This window comes from Telmatherina bonti (genome assembly GCF_933228915.1).
Source record: "Telmatherina bonti genome assembly, chromosome: 5".
NCBI lineage: Eukaryota > Metazoa > Chordata > Actinopteri > Atheriniformes > Telmatherinidae > Telmatherina > Telmatherina bonti.
In genome coordinates, this window is record NC_136623.1 from 32,560,931 (window position 1) to 32,579,729 (window position 18,799).

An 18,799-nucleotide genomic window follows, 5' to 3' on the forward strand; every position below is an offset into this window, starting at 1 on the left:
GGCAACAGGAAGCCATGGTTCTAATAACCGGGTAGCTTCCCAACTACAGAGAGCAGCAATGCCTCTTTTTCCCCACAGGAGCCAGATTGGTGGAAAATGAACAATTATGGGCTCAGAGAGTCAATGAATGATTACAGTTCTGCAGTCTTTCAAGTAATATTCATGTTTAGTTTTCTAAGAAACGAAACACTGACTCATCATCAATGAGCAGAAGAGAAGCGATTTTCTTTTTTAGTCCAGCATTTAAAAATACTTCTCAGTTCAAGGCGAATGGTTAGTGATGCAATGTGGTATTGGATTCCATCCTGGCCTCCCATCTCTACAAGAGTCCTGTTGGAGAATAAGCAAAGCTTTAAATTTAGCCAGAAATGAAAGAAATGACCTTACGATAAAGTTCCACAGGCACCCTGCACTTTTTTTTTTTTTTTTTTTTACTTCTGCCACAATTCAGCCAACCAAATCTCTAATGTATTTTTGTTGGCGTGTGCATCGCTCTGTAACAATCCCAGATGGAGGTGGGACGAACCCGTGACTTTAAATCAAGCGTGAATAATCCTTTAGCTCTTGTTCTAGTCTCAGTATTTACATTTTTCAGCACCAAGGACTGGAGGTCGTTTCTATTTTCAGCTGTGCGAGCTGAGTTATTACCAAGTCAACACAACTAACCATCTGCGTCTGTGCTGCATCCTGATGCATGTTGTTCATTGTCCAACTCTTACTCACCACTTTTACACCTCATACTGTGGGCTACTAACCATCTGAAGAACTTTGCTGGGATCAAGGCAATTATTAATTTATTATTCCGCGATTGTCTTTCACGGAAAATTTGCTCGTGCTTCATTATCTTGTACTCTTCTATCTAGTAGGGTGCAGATTATTTTGGACCCACTCATATTCCCTACAGACATGTAGGCATGACAATCCATCCCTCAGGATCTGGGTCACAGGCACGACTGTATGCAGAACAGCCCAGAAATTCCTTTCCCAAGCTTCTTTTTCCAAATGGGACAAACCAAGGTGATACCAGGCCTACTGGGAAATCTAGGGCAGATTCACATCAGCCTTTTTGATCTGAATCCGAGTCCGTTTGCTCAGAAAGTCTGCTTCGTTTGGGGAAATGTGAATGCGCCAAGTTAATTCTGATTATGATCAAACAAGTGGACTCGGTCCACCTACAAGCATAGGTCTTGGTCCGTTTCAAGCCGACCAAATACAGGAAGCGGACTACAAAAAAAGTCACTTCCTGCATTTAGTGTAGCATTGCATTGTGGGTAAATACATAGCGATCATGTTAGGAGTCCTCTGCCTCGTCTGTTGTTCATGCTGCATCCATTGTTGCAGTTTTTTTCTACAGTATACTTGCATAAGACACAAAAGTTTCATCTCCATGTTTAACTCACAACAGAGTTTTCTTCTTCACGTTGGTTTTGTCTTCTCTTTTACTAAATACTAGTGCAGCGCCACCTTTGGTGAAAATGGAAATATATTATTCTAATGATTTGGCTACTTTGAAAGTGCAATGTGAACGCAATCTCGGTCTGATTGGATACACCCACCTACAACTGAACCGAGTCCCCAATCGGACCAAGTCTAGCAGACTCTGCTGATGTTAATGCACCCTAAATCTCCCCTGTTTGTCCTGAGTTTCCCCCAGAGCATCCTCCTGGTCTCACATGTCTGAATCATCTCATCTGAGAGATGTCTCGTTGGCATCCTGACCAGATGCCTGAACCTGATCAATTGATTCCTTTCAGTGCAGAGGAGCAGCTTTTCTATTCTGAGCGCCTTCTGAAACCAAGCTTGTCATCCTATCTCTCAGGATGAGTTCATCTTTCAAAGGAAACCCAGTGGAATGTGTGACCTTGTTATTTCAGTCTCTAGCAACAGTTCATGACCATATACAAATGTATTTTAGATTTTTTATTTCATTCTGGTCTATAGCAGACTGGTGCAAAGTCTTCATCACTGCAGATCCTGCACTCCATGACAAACATGTCCCATGCATGTCGGAGGCCACTGTTAATGAAGCCAATGAGATCACACCATCTGGACCACTAAAAAGTCCAACACTTGTGTTTAAGTCTGACTTGTTAATAGAAACTCAAACCTGGCAATGACGTCCTAGAGGTCACACACACTGCAGCATAGTCACATGCCATCTCCAAGTCCATGACGCATGTGAGCACTGGTTAAACTAGTTCAAATTAAACTCCCCTAGACCAGTATCCTTGAGAGACTGGTCCATTATTCCATTACCAGTATTAGAAACAGTGTTTTGTCTCCAGAATCTGAAGTTATACCAAAAACTCACCTCTCCTCTCAAGCATCCTGGCAAAAAGCCTACCGAAGTCTTCCTACTGTGCCTTTTTCTGCCACTTCCATCTCAGTGAAACATTACATACACATCTGGCTGTTCGAATGATGTAAAAGAGGACATTCTTCACAACAGCTGTCTTCTCACACTGCAGAATGGTCCAGTCTACAATCACAAGTTTCCATAGAAACTAGACCGGGTTCAGCATGGAGACTTACTGGTCTTTATAGACTAATACATCCAGTCCACCTGCCTATTCTGACACCTCTCCAGTGATTTATGTGCATCATACTTGAGATAAAGAGGAGTTTGGTCTTCAGTCGCTTTTGATGTCAGTAATCACCGTATACCAGATGATGAAAGATGTTTTTAATATGTTTCCAACATGTCTAATCAGAGCTGTCTAGTTGCTGGGTATGTCCTGACCCAGTAATCTAGCTACAGCAACACAGTGGTGTGGTGGTTAACAGAGTGGCCTCACAGCAAGGAAGTCGCTGGTTTGAGCCTCAGCTTGAGGGAGGTTTGCACATTGGTCTTTCTGTGTCGAGTTTGCATGTTCTTCCTGCGTACGCGTGGGTTCTCTCTGGGTACTCCCACCCACAAGACATTAGGTTAGTTGATCACTTATCACATTTAAGTTATTTTGGAAACAAATGTCTCCCAAGTGACTGCAGAACCACTTAGTCTTCTTCAACGTCACTCAGGTCCTTTCTGCTGCCAGTTTCCATTTCTAAGACTTTGCCAATCACTTATTGCCAAAGACTGCATGTCGTTTGAATGTTGTGGCTAATCATTCGAGTTTGTTCAGAAATATTTACACGTTAATGCTCCTGAACTGCTCATTTCCAAAAGATTTCATGAACAGACTTTTGGATGACTTCCATGCTTGTCTGGGAAGTCTACAAACACTGCAGGAATGCCTATTTAAAGGAAAATCTTGGCACTGAAGATGTGGTCCAAGCTTACAGACCGACGCTCAGATGGATAGATGGATAGAAGAATGGATGCAGCGACAGAGGAGGAGAAAGAATGCAGAACGTGTCTTTGTTTAATGACGGCTCAGGGATTTGAGAAATAATGTGTGCTGAGAGATGCTGGCTCTCTGGAGAATGAGAGTGGGCTGGGGATTCATTAAGGTCTCAGCCACAAAGCCCCATAGGGACGGAGCCAATACACAACCTGTGTGTGTACACACACAAATATATGCACATAGATTCAACAGCTGTGTTTGGACAAAGCACCCTTGTTTGGGACCTTTATTGTTATCCTCCCTGACTCCTTATAGTCATCCTGAATGCCCCCAAACTAAATGAACCCTTGTACCTCTTCTGCTTTTAGTCCCCCCCCCCCTCAGCAATGAACACATATATGACATCCTCATACGTCCTCTCTGCTGGAATTTCAGGTTTCATGAATCCAGATCATGTTTCCTGAAAGAACTGGGTTACTTGTTAAATCTTCAGTGCTACAGACAAAACACCCAATGTCTGAGTTATTCCACACGTGAATATGAGGAATGTCTGTATTTTCATATCTTACGCCTTTATATGAAACACCAGCAATAATGTCTGAAGCCATTTCTAATAAATTAGTCTGGTTCAGTTCAAGAAACCTTATAAGTGCAGCTTCAATCTGGAAAGTCTCTTTGCTTCTGTTTGGAGTATCATTGTGGTCAATCATAAATCACAGTAAAATAAAAGTTAAAAGCTCAACGTGGTGCCGTGTTGTTCTCATAGTGGCTCAGATTGGTTTGACAGCCCTGTAGGAGGGAAGGTTTGGCTGTTGTCTTCCCCGCTTCTCTGGTCTGTTTGCGTCCCATAGAGATCCTGTTGTTGAAATCGATCAAAAGTTGGCTTTTATATGATAATTTATATTGTATAAGTGAATGATGAATGAAACAGGTTTTCAGGGCCCTTTAAGTAGGTGCTGAAAAGCTTTTACTCAGTGAAGGTTTTTATGAAATGATAAAATGGCTTTAAAACAGCTATTTTATTTCTGTGATAATAGCTGCTTTCTTATTTTTATTAAGTAACATTTCTAGATTACTGCAACTTTCTGTGTTTAGTTTTATGGGATTCAAGGATTTGTAACTCAGTTTGTCACAAACAATAAATAAATAAAGTCCAAACAAAAAAAAAAAAATCTATATTTAGCTGCGCCAAGGAGGTTATGTTTTTAACTGTGCTTATCTATTTCTCTGTTTGTGTTCAAGATAACTCAAAAAATTATGGACAGATTTTCATGAAATTTTCAAGAGTTGTTGGAAATGTGAAAAAGAAGAACTGATTTAATTTTTTTATGCTGATCTGGATCACCATTTGGATCCAGGAATTTATTTCAGAACTGTGGCCCTCGGCGGGGGTTTGTGCTCTCCGAGTGCTTTTCTGATGTTTTTACTGGTATTTATCTGTTTGTTTGTTTGTTTGTTTGATCCGGATCACCGTTTGAATCCAGAAACTTTTAAAAAGATTGTTTAACATTATGAGATAGGGCCATTTTCAACATTTGTGCACGTAATTCCAATAAAAATGGTCAGAGCGCTTCAGAAAAAATTACAAGACAAGCTTCAAACAGGTTGTAAAATAATATATAAGACTGATCCAGGTAAAGGAATTATTCGGAATTTCCATCATCGGAAGAGAGCAGATAATTACAATGGGGAGAACTGTGGCTCTTGGTGGAGGTTTGCGTTCCCCAAGTGCTTTTGTAGTCTTCAAAATGCATCTTTATGCATTTGATGGTATTTTAATCATGCCATTGTGAGAATTATTTCTAGTCTGCAAACTCTATGTGTTCAAATAGATGTGAGCCATAATGGATTAGGTGATTCTCACCTTTGTGTTTTTAAATATTTTGTTGATCAAGCAGATCCAACAGTCAAGCTCTTGCAGGCGATGGGAATGCTACTGCTAAAAAAAGACAGATTTGGTCAGGGACCATGTGGACCTAGTGTGCTCAGCTAACTTCAGACAGTAATTGGAGATTTGGTGTGCCTGTGTGCTGAAAACTTCTACTCAGTGTGGTATGAACATGCTCAGATAGCATGTAAAGTTGGTATTCAGAGGTATCCAACTGGGGAATATCACTGTCAGACTATGTTCTGCTGGAAGGACAAAGTGAAGCTTTTAGAAAAGTACAATGTGCTTACAGCCCTTTTCACACAGTTAAAAAAAATCCACCTGCTAAAATCTGTTTTTTGAGTGTAATTAGAAAGATTTTACTCACCATTCAGTGTGGGATTAAATGTCTGCAGTAGCAGCGGAGTTATTATCTGCTTACTACGTCACTGATATGAACAAAACCTGGATGTGCTTGCAAATTCTGACTGTAGATTCTGTGATCTGGATGACAATAGTAGGTAAAGCTCACATTTTATTAACATAGAAACACTTTGCAGGCCATCACATCTAACATAAAGGTTCTCAAATGCAAGGTATCTGATTTCTTCTAGATTCCTTCTAATTACACTTTTTTCAGATGAGTTTACATTCACCTCACATCCAGGCAGTTATTGATAAACTTCGGTGGGAAAAAATGAGGCCGTTTGTCCATGTTGGAGCTTCATATCTTGGTTTCAATCAAATGAGGTCCAACATTATGTATCATGAAAGTTTTCTGGAGATAATGTTGTCTGGCCTCGTTGGTTAGCATCTCCCTGTAAATCCTCCCTGTTTTCTGTGGCAGCACTCCGTGTCCCAACTCACAATATCAGAGTGGAATAAACTATGGTTTGCACTGAGACAGATACCAACATGGTGCTCTGGAAGGATCTCAGTGCAAAGGGGTAGGAGTTTCTAAGCTGTGTTTTTCAGATTCTGCCTTTCTCTGACTCCCAGAAAACATGGTTCACATAATAAAAAGATATTTCACCTGACTTTAGCTGGGTTGTCATGGATCTCAGAAACTGTGTTTCAAACTGACCAGTAGGATGCAGCGTAATGCCTCCCTTCACCTGCCAATGGTTTGGGAACTTCCTCTCAAAAGAAATGGTATGCTAGGTTTGCTTGTCAGAGAACATGTGGGTGTGGACCCCAATTGCAGGGGCGGTTGGTAGGATGCTGAATCAAGACGTTTTAATCCAAAAAAGTTAAAGTCCAAAAACAGGGTTGACCAGGCAAACAAACACAAGAAGCAAAAACAGTGGGCCAGCAACCAGAACTGAAACTAAGGGCTAAGGCACAGGTGTAATGAATCAACTAACTGAGTCCAGGTGAACCTAATGAACGGGAAATCGAAACAGAAAACCAGAGAGGAGCAAACTAAACAAGGAAAACTACAAAATAAAACAGGAAAACTGGGACTAAAAAGACACAAAAAGTCCAAACCATGACATTGGTGTAAAATCGGCATGTGTGATAGTGCCAACTGTACGGTGGATTCACATAAATACACACCAAATCTCAGATATCACCTGGTGTTGCTAATATTATAACTACTGCATTGGGCAGCTCTTTTTCTTTAAATCACTGTTTGAAGAAAAGTATATAAAATGAAAATATCTTAACAACCTGTGTTCCTCCTTCAAAGTTTAATTAAGCTCCAAATCGTTCTTGGATTTATTGACGGACAGTGTCTTCAACTTCACTTAGAAGATCCTTAATTGCCCCAATTATGGCGTCAGAACTAACATATAAACAAACATATAAAATGAAAGGCCTAATTGGCATTACAGTTACATGAAATTTACATGATGAACCAGTTCACAATTAAAGTCAAGTAAAAACTGTACGTTATTGGCTGCACTAACTTCAAGGGAATAAAGATATCCACAGCTTCTTCTAAGAATCAAGGACTTATTTTCTTTTTTTTGGCACATTCTTGTAACTTGTCTCTTGCAGACATTGCACATACAGCGCCTCATGTGGCGCTTGGAGTGCATCAATAAACTATATCCCCCGAGAAACAATGTGGATAAGTGGAACTAAAAATTGTTCCCCCTTTCTTTTATACATTTTCATCCAAATAAACAACATACTATTTTACATGGATTTACTGAAAAAATAATTTATTGAACATTTTATGAACCACTACTTGGACTTGTTACATTGTCCAACCCAATGTGAAAATTATAAACTGAATTTATGACAGTTGCCTCTGGAGGCAGCTACAGCCTGGGTTATGGTTCGAGGAGGAAGAGTTTACGCAGAGTTTTCATCCTTAACCAGATTTAGCTTTTTGTTTCATTTTGAATGTTTTCCCCACCAAAACTTATTTGATCCCAGACCTCTCTGAACAGAAACACTAAACAAAGAGATGGAAAATTATCTCACTTCCTGTTTTTAGATGGCAGCGATTCACACTGAGGGATACAAAGTCACCCTGTTTTATGTTACAGATAAGTTTAGAGTTTCAAGACTTGCCAACAAATCAATCCATGACATTTCAATATTTAAGTGTAAATGCAAAGGCGACAAATAAATATACAGCTGGTAATCAGGAATCTATATTATCTGTGGAAACAAAACATAAAGGGTTAAATATATTAGAAACAAATACAAATATTAATTGTTTTGGTATTTTGTTCTCCTTTCTTAGCTTGTTGTTTGTTGTGACCCAGTTAAGTCCTCTCAAGTAAATACTGAAAACAATATTTATTTAAAAAGTAAACAGATATTTGCTTCTCAAAACCAGTTTATTTCTGACTAAACTCACCATTTCATTTATTTACTCATTCCAGTGTTCTTGTCCAGCTCTGGGTTTTCCTGCTTGCACTAAAGGGCAGTAAATAATTGCACATATTTTAGGTGTTACTGGCTCTGTTGATTTTCACCAATTCAAAACATCCTCAGGCACAGGATCCATATTAGGTCTTTCCACTTGAAACATCTGCATTTAGTTTATTACAGTTACTGTTGACTTTATGTGAGAACAATCTGCATCTTCTTGTTTTGCTTTTGAGAGGCTGATGCATTTTTCAGAGCTCCGTCAGGGATATGGCGAGTGTGTTTATCTGACCTGGCTTGCCTGAGTTAATGCCCTTCGTAGGGTTGGAAGGGAACGAAAACACACCTCCATGCAGGCGAAGGACACTAAACCAAAAATCACCTTCGACTTTTTGTTCTTGGCAAAGCACGCACACATTGTTAAAAGCACTACCTTTGTCTTTATCGGTGGAGGCTTCAGACCAAAGCTCTTTCCACAGTGGGGAGATGCTCCCAGTCACTCTGCAGTTTGTGGTCATTGGAGAGCCACAAATATACATCTGTTTGCTTCAGCCATTCTCAGATGCATGTCAGATGTCTTTGAAAACATCGTTCAGGCCACCAAATCCTTTTTTTTTTTTACCGTACGATGAGAATAGTTGCAGAACGTGAATGCGAATGGGATTTTCATCTTCCAGAGGGCTGCATTCCCAAATCCACTCTGCATCATCATTTTAGCTTGATGTGAACTGATGTGACCTCTCAAGCAGCAAGCTTGCACCAAATAATACCAGAGGGCGCTGTGTCGGTGGTTGGGCAGTGTCTCGTCTATCCTCGCTTGTCGCCCTTCTCCGTCTCCCGAAGCCCAAACACAATGAAAAGTTTATAGCTCCCTTTTTGGCCTCATTACTCCTCCTCTTCACAGTCTCTCAGTGCTTCATTGCTCCTCACTCCCTGATAGAAAACACATTTCTCTCCTCAGCTCTGCCCCGTGCTGGCGGTAAGTCAGCCTCGCTGTCAGCGTCTGCATCAGGGCATCGTTGTCATGCTGTGTGTCGCAGGGAGGGATAAACACTGACCCTGCGATGGCACTCTCACATCAGGACATAAACTTTTATTACACCTGAACTCGGTTTGTTTCTTAGCTTCCGCTCAGCTCCATCCTCCTCTTCCTCCTCCTCACTGAAAACCTAAGCAGTTTAGCAGGCTGTGTAACAAGTGGGAAACAGCTTTACTGAGTTGTACAAAAACACTGCGAACACGGATGGTTTTCCTTCTAGGTTACAAGGGACACAGTAGAGACACAGAAGGGAAGGAAAGTAAAAAGACAGTGACAGGAAGGAGAAAGAATGAAAAGAACTTGAGCTGGTAAAACCAAAGCGTTGAAAAGGGACTTAAGATCCTCACGACACCTCTTGCTGTTATTAGGTTAGCTTCCAGGGCTGCAAGTGCTGGGAGCTGCTCGCTCTGTTTTCTCGGTCTGTCCCCAATTTCCTCCATCACACAGTGAAACATAAGCTCTGTTTTTTTTTACTACAGTTTTCACACAACCTCATCCTGTCCTCACATTGTTTTATTGTGGTAAAATAAACTTAATTCATGTCAGAAGGGCTACCTGCACATTCATAGTCAATCGAGATCGGCATTTTTATTAGTGATGACTCATAAACTCCCCTCACACAAACACTGTGAAAACAGATTGGTTCATTTACATCATAAATGAGGGAAGGTGGTGACTTCCAAGCATTCATATAATTTAACAGCTGATGAAATTAGCTTCCAGTTTTATTGCTTTTCTGCTTAGAGATTCAAGATATATTTCATTCCTGCTTAAAGATTTTACTTGCCTTTTGTCAACTATTGCTGTTCTGCACCTAAATGTTTTCATTACTGTTGTTAATGGCAAAGCGGCCGCTCCACCTCTCCAAAAATCTCCCAGTGCTGGTCAACTGTTGATAAAGTAGTCATTATTGAATGTGTGTGTGTGTGTGTAAAATATCCTAAAAAGTACAAAAGCAGACATGCCTTCTCTAGCAGTATGCCTCGTTACCATGGTAACTACAAAAAATGAAGGCGCAGCTTGTTGCAGTAAAGTTTTTGTTCTGAGTTTTATTATTTTAGAAGGTTTTTTTTTTTTCTGTTCCAGTCTAACCAAAGAGATGAAATTACATGGTCCCATATGGGAAACTAACCCTAATCTCCTGGGTTAAAGTCCTGTGTTGGAATAATGCCACCAGTGTATCAGCTCTTCCCAAAAAAGATGAACCTAGTTGGTCCATTTTGTGGTGCATATTTGCAGTGTTTCTGTAAACACTCGTGCATGTGGTTTGGTAATGTGCTCTGAAATGCAGCTGAAGAAAGTTGCAGTTGTTCAGAGTAAACCGACTAAAGGAGACAGAATTATATGAGGTCGGTGATATGAGAACAAGTTTTTAATAAGAGCTTATTCTCATGTTGTTTTATGCAGAAATTCTCACAGAATGCTGAGTATTATGAAAAGCTAAAAGCGGACATTTCTGCTGTGACGGTTCTGCAACAATCCTCAGTATTGTCTTTGTGTTAGCTTCGCAGACCTTGTTTCCTTTTCCAACAGCTTAAAAAACCTTTTTGTTGTCATAGCGACAGCAGCCATCGGTTTGTAAACATCCAGTAAATTCCTGAACAGAAGTCCCATCTGCTGAAAGGTTTGGGAATCTGGGAATTGTCACTGCTAAATATAATTTACAGACTTGTAATGTTGTTTTTATTTTAGTTGTGTGATGTTGTTGGAGGAGCTTGTAGGAAGTGACTCCTGTGTTGGTGTGTTGACTGAATGTGATAGGTGGTCTGAGCAACAGATTGTAAAACCGAGTACTGCTGGTTTACTGGGTTGGCTCTGTTCCTTTCCTTCAAATGAGTTGTTTGTGTGATTCTGCTCCTTTATGAGATGCTTGACCTCCCTCATTGAAACGCTCAGGGAGGCGATGTCTTAAAATGGAAGGAAACAGTCGTGTTCGTCACGACAAATTTCTGTAGCTTTAATTGTGATTGTAGACAAACATTTTTATGAAAAGAAACATTTGTCTACATTAGATATGAGTTGTGCATCCAAAATGCTGAATTCAGTGCATAGTTACCAACCCCTCCCTTCCTGTAGCCCTGCGCTATAATGTGTAGTGTCAGAGCCCCCCCATCAGGCCTGAAGTAAAGTTTGTGAAAGCAGCACATTCCTTCCAGATGTGTGTGTGTGTGTGTGTGTGTGTGTGTGTGTTTCGCTGTTTGTTTAACCATAGTAAATGCAGCTCCTCTGTTTGCAGGTACGGCATGGACTGTCTGATTCAGTTCGAGGACTTTGCAAACGTCAACGCTTTCAGGCTGCTGAGCAAGTACCGCAACATGTACTGCACCTTCAATGATGACATCCAAGGTAATTTATGAAAACAAGCAGATTGATGTGAATTTTTTTTCCTCAGAACAGCCTTACCAATCTGGTTTCTCGTTACGGAATCCCAAACCAATCACTCTTTTATTATTTTAGACTTCGCTCGGCCCTCAAGACACTTAATACCCAGTGGGGATCCAACTTAAAAACCCCATCCAATTGTTGATCTAATTTTAAGTTCCCCTAGAAAGATTGTATCCTTTATTTACTCATTTACTCTTTATATTGTCATTTAAAATCTTCTGATAATACAATCAAAGAATGGCAAAAAGATATGAACAATGTGCAGACACATTAACTGGGACTCTGTTTGAGAGAATGTTATAAATTCCTCTAAAAACCCCAACCATCAGTTCATCCATTTTAATACATGACCCCACAGAAAAGATACCTGATGGGGCTAGCTCTTCATCCATACTGCACGCTCTGCTCAGCTGGTTCAGTTGGCACTTTATTGCATTCTCTATGGGGCTGCCCAGAAGTGCTTTTTGTTTTGGAGTAAGGTAGTAAACATTGTTTCCCAACTAACAGGTGCTGACTTCCCCACAGACCCTTCATTGCTTCTTATCCTGGACAATTCAAGAGTCCCAATCAAGCAGAAACAATGTAAACTGTGGTTGGCTTGCATGACTGCAGCTAAAAACTTAATAGTCCAGAGGTGGCTGCCTCCCTATGACCTCTCAATAAAACATCTGTTGTACACCCTGTTGAATATTTTGGACCTGGAATTATCTTCAGCTAGTGCTCGTACTAACCATGCTAGTTTGTCTACTATTCAAACCTGGTTAGAAGGAATAGATAGGGTTAAGAGGCTTCTTAAAGCTGTCTGAATAATATATTATTTAATCCTTCCTTGTTGGCTCATCTCCTTGACACTAAAAATGTAGATCTTTAATGTGTTGGTTGGGATTTGTGCTAAAGCTTTACTTTTAAATGACAAATAAATAACTTAGGTGGAAGGGTGGCCATCTAGTACCCTGAAGGTCGGTGGATAAATTCCTGTCTTCCCCAGCAGTAAAAATATGACGAGAAAAGTGTTACATGAGTCCATGTGTCATTCACCAGACACTCCCAGGCCACTTTATTAGGTCCATTTTAATAGGACTGGACTGGACCACTTTTTCCTTCAGAACTGCTTTAATTCTTGGTGTCATTGACTTTTGGAAACATTCCTCAGAGATTTTGCTCCATGTTGACATGAAGCATCACACAGTTGCTGCTCATCTATGATGAGAATCTCCCATTCCACCACATCCCAAAGCTGCTCTGCTGGGTATAGATCTGGTGACTGTGGAGGCCGTTGGAGGACAGTGAACTCATCGTCATGGTGGACATGATGTGAGCTTTTTGACATGCTGCATCATCCTGCTGGAAGTTTCCACCATAAGAAACTACACTGTGCTTATAAAGGGAAGGACATGGTCAGCAGCAACACTCAGGTAGGCCGTGCCGGTTAAACCATGTTATGTTGGTACTAAGGGGCCCAAAGTGTGACAAGAAAATATCCTTCCCACCATCACACCACCAGCAGCCTGAGCTGTTGATCCAAGGCAGAGTGGATTCTTAAGATCTAAGTCTGACCCTGCCATCTGAATGTAGAGCTGAAATCAGATTAGGCATGTTTTTATCAATACATTAGAAAACCGGTGTGGTCTTCTGCTGCTGTAGCCCATCTGCTTCAAGGTTGGACTTGTGTGTTGTGAGATGTTATTCTGCATACCGGTTGGATGGTTGGAACCAATGCTTATTTGAGTTACGGTTGCATGTCTGTAATCCCCAGCTCATTCTCCTCTGACCTCTGACACCAAAAGGTATTTTGACCCAGACAACTGCTGCGCACTGTTTAGTTTTCCTTTCCAGATCATTCTCTGTAAACTCTAGAGTTGGTTGTGTGTGAAAATCCCAGCAGACCAGCAACCATGTTGCATTCAAAGTCACTTAAATCTCACATTCTGATGCTCAGTTTGATCTTCAGCAAGTCATCTTGACCATGCCGACATGACAAAATGGATTTAGTTGGTTGTGATTGGCTGATTTGATATTTGTGTTAAAACCAATATGAAATTTTATTGTAATGAAGTGACTGTAAGTTCTTGACAAGAAGCGACTGGACTGTGGTGTTATATGGTTCAGTTTTCCACTTAGATCACACAAAGACCCGCCAGTCACACTAGACTTCAGTTCAGCTCTGATCACTGTTTATTGTTTATTATTGTGTCTTTATCTAAATCACACCAGACTATTTTCCTCAAGTCATGGAAGCAGCACTATTTTACATCTACATCCTTTCAGATCCATTCTCCTGTTGCTTTTGAGTGTTAAACTAAGCTAAAGTATCGTAAACCTGTGAAGACCGTCAGTAAACGCAGGTTTTCCTCTGCTTCATCGTTCAGGGACTGCTTCAGTGGCAGTAGCCGGACTCCTAGCTGCCCTTCGTATCACCAAAACCAAAATGAGAGACCATACCATTGTGTTTCAAGGAGCAGGAGAGGTAAATGGAGCACAAAATTATACCATATACTCAGTTAAAAGGGCTTCTATTAGTCTTTTTTTTTTTTTTTTTTTTTTTTTGTATTTTCTGCTTACAAAAACAGTGGTGTTTAATGGGAAAAAATAGACTAAAAATACTAATAGTTTCCAAAGAGGTTTGTTCCCTTTTGGGGCACACAGATGTAACTTTAGTGTAATTACACAGGATTTTTCTGTTTATCGCTATTAGGAGTGAGATTTAAGTTAGATTCCTTCCAAAGCCAAAGCTGCCAAACCAGGTGTAATGGTGCCACTGGCAGCTCCAGTGTCATGCCGCTTTTCCTGTCTCGTTCCCAGGCAGCGATGGGGATTGCAGAGCTGATCACTATGGCCATGGAGAAGGAGGGACTCACAAAGGAAGCGAGCTTGAAAAAAATCTGGATGGTCGATTCAAAGGGTCTTATTGTCAAGGTGTTTTTCTCAGCCTGCAAATGCTACACCGCACCTCCATATTAATCTGCTGTATTCTGACTAGAGCCGAACATAATAGACAATCTGCTTTATGTTTTATTTGTTACAAACTGCCCTGTATTTAGGGAAGGTACAACAGACCATTTAAACTCATCCATGATTTTGTAATGAGTAATGTTTTCTTTAGGGTCGGGACCACCTGACTCACGAGAAAGAGCGTTTTGCCCATGAGCATCCTCAGATGAAGAGACTGGAGGATGTGGTCAGGGAACTGAAACCCACAGCTATCATTGGTAAAAGTTAAATTTTTTTTATGTCGTTTTTGTTTTTTTCCACAAGTATTTCAGGTCCTATAATAATAACTAAAGATAATAAACAGAATGTTTGAGTTAAAAACTCTTAAAAAAGCTGAGCGAGCTTCTAAAGAAGTCACACGAGATGGTCAGTGCAGTAATGAACTTCTGCCTCAGGTGTTGCAGCTGTTGCCGGTGCCTTCTCTGAGCAGATCATCAGGGACATGGCCTCCTTTAATGAACGACCCATCATCTTTGCCCTCAGCAACCCGACCAGCAAAGCTGAATGTACTGCTGAGCAGTGCTACACCATCACAGAGGTGCTCACAGTCACGTTTCAAACATTGCTGTGACTGATTTCATCACTCTGTGGTGAAAACATGAGTCAGCAGAGTTTAGCTGAACTGCTCTGTGCTGCAGGGACGTGGCATCTTCGCCAGTGGCAGCCCGTTTGACCCCGTCACCCTGCCTGATGGGAGGACATTCTACCCTGGTCAGGGCAACAATGCCTACATCTTCCCTGGTGTGGGTCTGGGTGTCATAGCCTGCGCCTTGAGACATATTCCTGAGGAAATCTTCCTGACTGCAGCAGAAGTAAAGACACCAACAATATTAAAAATCAAAGTCCCAAATGATTTCCCTACTGCAGCACAAGTGTGTTTTGTTTCACAGGCTCTTGCTCTCCTGGTGACGGAGAAGGACCTGGCAGAGGGAAGGCTCTATCCTCCTCTCAGCTTCATCAGGGAAGTCTCTTTCAAACTGGCTGTCAAGGTGAGCCCTCAGTGCTCAGCCATAACACACTGATGTCAGGTCTTGTGACACAACAAGAAATATCATTTCCAAAAACCTGTGTGTTGCAGATCATGGAGTACGCTTATGAGCACAAACTGGCCACTCTTCACCCTGAGCCGTCCGACAAAGAAGCATACGTTCACTCACTCTCCTTTAGCACTGACTACGACGAGTTTGCTGTTGACTCATACAACTGGCCAGAGGACTGTATGAATGTGCAGTCGTGTAAACTTTAATGTTCTGGACAGAGATCACATGAGGTAACCACTGATGTGCAATATTATTATTGTCGAGTTTTTCTCTCTGATATGTTTCCTTTAAATAAATGGCAACAACTCAGGTAAATTTATCTCCAATTAAAGAGTGGAAAAGTCTAAAATACTGACAGGAGGTTAAGTAAAGAAACAAGAGCAGTTTGCAAAAACCTGCAAAGTATTGCACCAGTGGTTATTATCACATCATTTTACAATGGGTTATTTTTAATTGTACTGTAATAACCAGTTACTTTATGACTGTGTCAGCTGAAATCCAAAAAACACTTTGTCAAATAAAATGATTTTGATTAAAGATTGTCTCGTCTAATTATTGCATATCTTATCTCTAATAAGAATGTCTTTAAGTATTGTCTTTATGGGCACAATTAGTACTCATATTTTAGGCTCCCAGTGGCATGACTATTGTTATTTTTGTATGTATGTGTGTTGTATATTTCTTATTCATAGTGAAAAACTACTACTGCATGCTACATGTGTGATGTGTTGGCTCCATCCAGAGGCCAGTTTATGCCAACAGGCTGCTCAAAGTATGGTTAATCATATCTGTGTTCATTCATATGTTTGTATATCAATTTAGCTTTTGACTATATAAGATTTTGACAAGAAGCTAATATTTTAGGTTTACTGAAAAAGCAACAGAGAAAACTAAAAAGCAGTAACATTATGAGACAAGACCCTAAAAAGCAGCAGGTGAATCAAACTGTTTCAGGTTCCAGCTGTATTTCTGTATTTTATGTGGATGTTTTTGATAAATTAATCAATAACTATGTAGACAGTGAGTACCAGAGGCCTCTGGATCGCTAACTGTCCCAGATGTCCCAGTCTGAAGCCAATAGATAAAGTAAGAAAACAGACCAGTCAGGATCCAGTGCTAAGCGTCCCACCCGGGGCAAAATACGGAGAGACAGTCATTTGTTTCTCCCACTTTCTATAAAGCCTAACATTAACCCAGGGGCAGCCACTGCTCCGCCCTGGTGATCAATATGTCTCAATGTCAACACCATCTAGTTATCAGTTTAGCTGTCTGGGGCATAAATGGTATCACTCCAGTGAATTAATGGCTAAATTTCTATTGGTAATTTGTGCATCAGAGACATCGTTATTTAAGATAGTTTTTTTTTGTTTTTTTTTTTTTTTTTAACTGTACTTGTTAAATTGTAGTAACAATGCAAACACTTAAATTTAGCATGTTAACTATTTTTATATTAGTAACATAGTTATGTCACAGTTTAGCTACACTGTTTACAATGTGAAATGCATTCACATAGAGGTCATTCCTTTTAGCTTTTTAGCTAACTTTAAACTGCTAATACCTTTCGAAAAGCATAACATTTAACTGTTATTTATTTGTTTTTTTTATTTCACTAATAAAGACTTTTGGTGAAAAAGTGTTACTTAAAAATCTTAGTCCATAATATTTTGTAGCTAACTATCCAACATTTGTAGCAAACAAGCAGCTTTTTTATACATAGCTTGTTAGCTAGGTATATCCGCAATTACTGTAGATACTATTAATAACTATCTGTTACTTTTAGCTTTTTTTCTACTTTTCATCAAATATTTAAATGGTTTCCAGTTATATTTAGCTCAGTCCATAAATGCTAACTCTGCATGCTATGTTTATGAGTTTTTTCTAGCTTGCTATTTTGGCTTTTTATGAGTTAGTTGGAGTTTGTTTGTTTGTTTTTTCTTTAATTAGGCTTCTTCTGTGGGTGGCCTGTTCGAGGGATTTAATTTGCACATTTTGTGTCAGGTATTATTGCTAATATAAGGATACATATATTCAAAAATACATTGTTCTCTGATTGTTTTTGTCCTCTCTGCTGAAACCGATTTTAACCACAGTAATTCCACAATAATCTCCACAATAAACTGGTGTGTGCCTGGCGTGTTTCCACCAAATACAGCAGCCCCCTGTGGCATGTTGCAGGTCTCGGGGGGGGGGGGGGGCTGCACGGCTGGCAGCTGTAACCTTACATCCTTTTGACCTTGTTTACAGTCACATTAAATGGCACCTTGCTAAGACCTTTTAATCAATCCCAATCAGTTAAAACTGCCCAAAGGGAAATTTATGTGTCTGTTTACCCATCCCCCCAATGGCCTGTTTGTAATTTGCCTTTCCTGGCTGCACACCCACCATGCTGCACAACCAGTCAGCACAAGGTTTATTCCATTCAGGACCCACAATTTGACTTTATTTATTTATTATCTAGCTTAGGCTTACATTTTAACAAATGCGTTGTGACTATTTGCAATTTATACGGCCTGATGGCTTATGTTGATTCTGTGAAACTATAGTGGAAGTAAAATATTTCAGGCCAGCATGTGACACCAGCAGCTCAGATACAGCACATCCACCAGTAAGCCCCTCACAGCGAGCTGCTAATATAAACCAGCAGAGGGCTCTCTAATCTTCTGTATGAGCACAGATCAGTAAAAGGTTTTAAAGGCCACTACTGTGCAGCTATTATCAGTTTCCCACACCAGTAATTACATCTGCTGCAACTGAAGCTGCAAAGCCATAAATACTAAAAACTATTGAATAATACTCGACTATTTTAGCAAAGTCTTCACATCCAGTGTTTCTGCTTTAGGTCTTCCAGGATATATAATGCATTACAGCCAGAGGCGACGATGGCTACCTCTTTTAAGTGGATAAGATTATGTGTAATTATCCTTGTATTTCTTACATCAACCATCTTTACATTTAGATATTGTCACTGCTGTTAAAGTACCTATTTTTCATTAATATTGTGCAACATTTATGAAAGTTAGTGCAAGTTATGGCAGCGATTTGCCTGTGGAAGTTCAGCTGTGAGCTTACAAATAAAGTAGATTTATCAAGTAAGAATTCAAAGAAGATGGAAATGTTTCTTTTCTATTAAAAAGGACCTTGAATTATTTGTAATGTAAGTGCATTAAACTCTGTGGCGACACACAGAGCTGCAGGCCTTGACAACTAAGGAAAGTTTATATTCCAGCTACCTAATGTTAGCCTTTTCAATTGTAAAGCCTTGCTGTCATCAACTGGGCAACAGTATATATTTCAAGGTTTTTCTATGCCGCTTATTCCTTTTACTCACAAAGAGAAATATTAACCAGAGCTGAAGGTGGCTGCCTGA

At 40.1% G+C, this 18,799-nt stretch overlaps 1 protein-coding gene across 1 annotated transcript in view; it reads left to right on the plus strand.

Annotated features, from left to right (window-relative positions):
* Positions 1-15,969, plus strand: part of me1 (malic enzyme 1, NADP(+)-dependent, cytosolic) — a 109,457-nt gene extending 93,488 nt beyond the window's left edge. The window contains exons 7-14 of the mRNA XM_079239986.1: positions 11,253-11,362; positions 13,771-13,868; positions 14,204-14,317; positions 14,505-14,610; positions 14,788-14,930; positions 15,031-15,204; positions 15,283-15,381; positions 15,471-15,969. Coding sequence (XP_079096112.1) covers positions 11,253-11,362; positions 13,771-13,868; positions 14,204-14,317; positions 14,505-14,610; positions 14,788-14,930; positions 15,031-15,204; positions 15,283-15,381; positions 15,471-15,638 — 1,012 coding nt within the window. The 3' untranslated portion in view covers positions 15,639-15,969. The remainder of the gene's footprint in view (positions 1-11,252; positions 11,363-13,770; positions 13,869-14,203; positions 14,318-14,504; positions 14,611-14,787; positions 14,931-15,030; positions 15,205-15,282; positions 15,382-15,470) is intronic.
* The last annotated feature ends 2,830 nt before the right edge of the window (positions 15,970-18,799 follow it).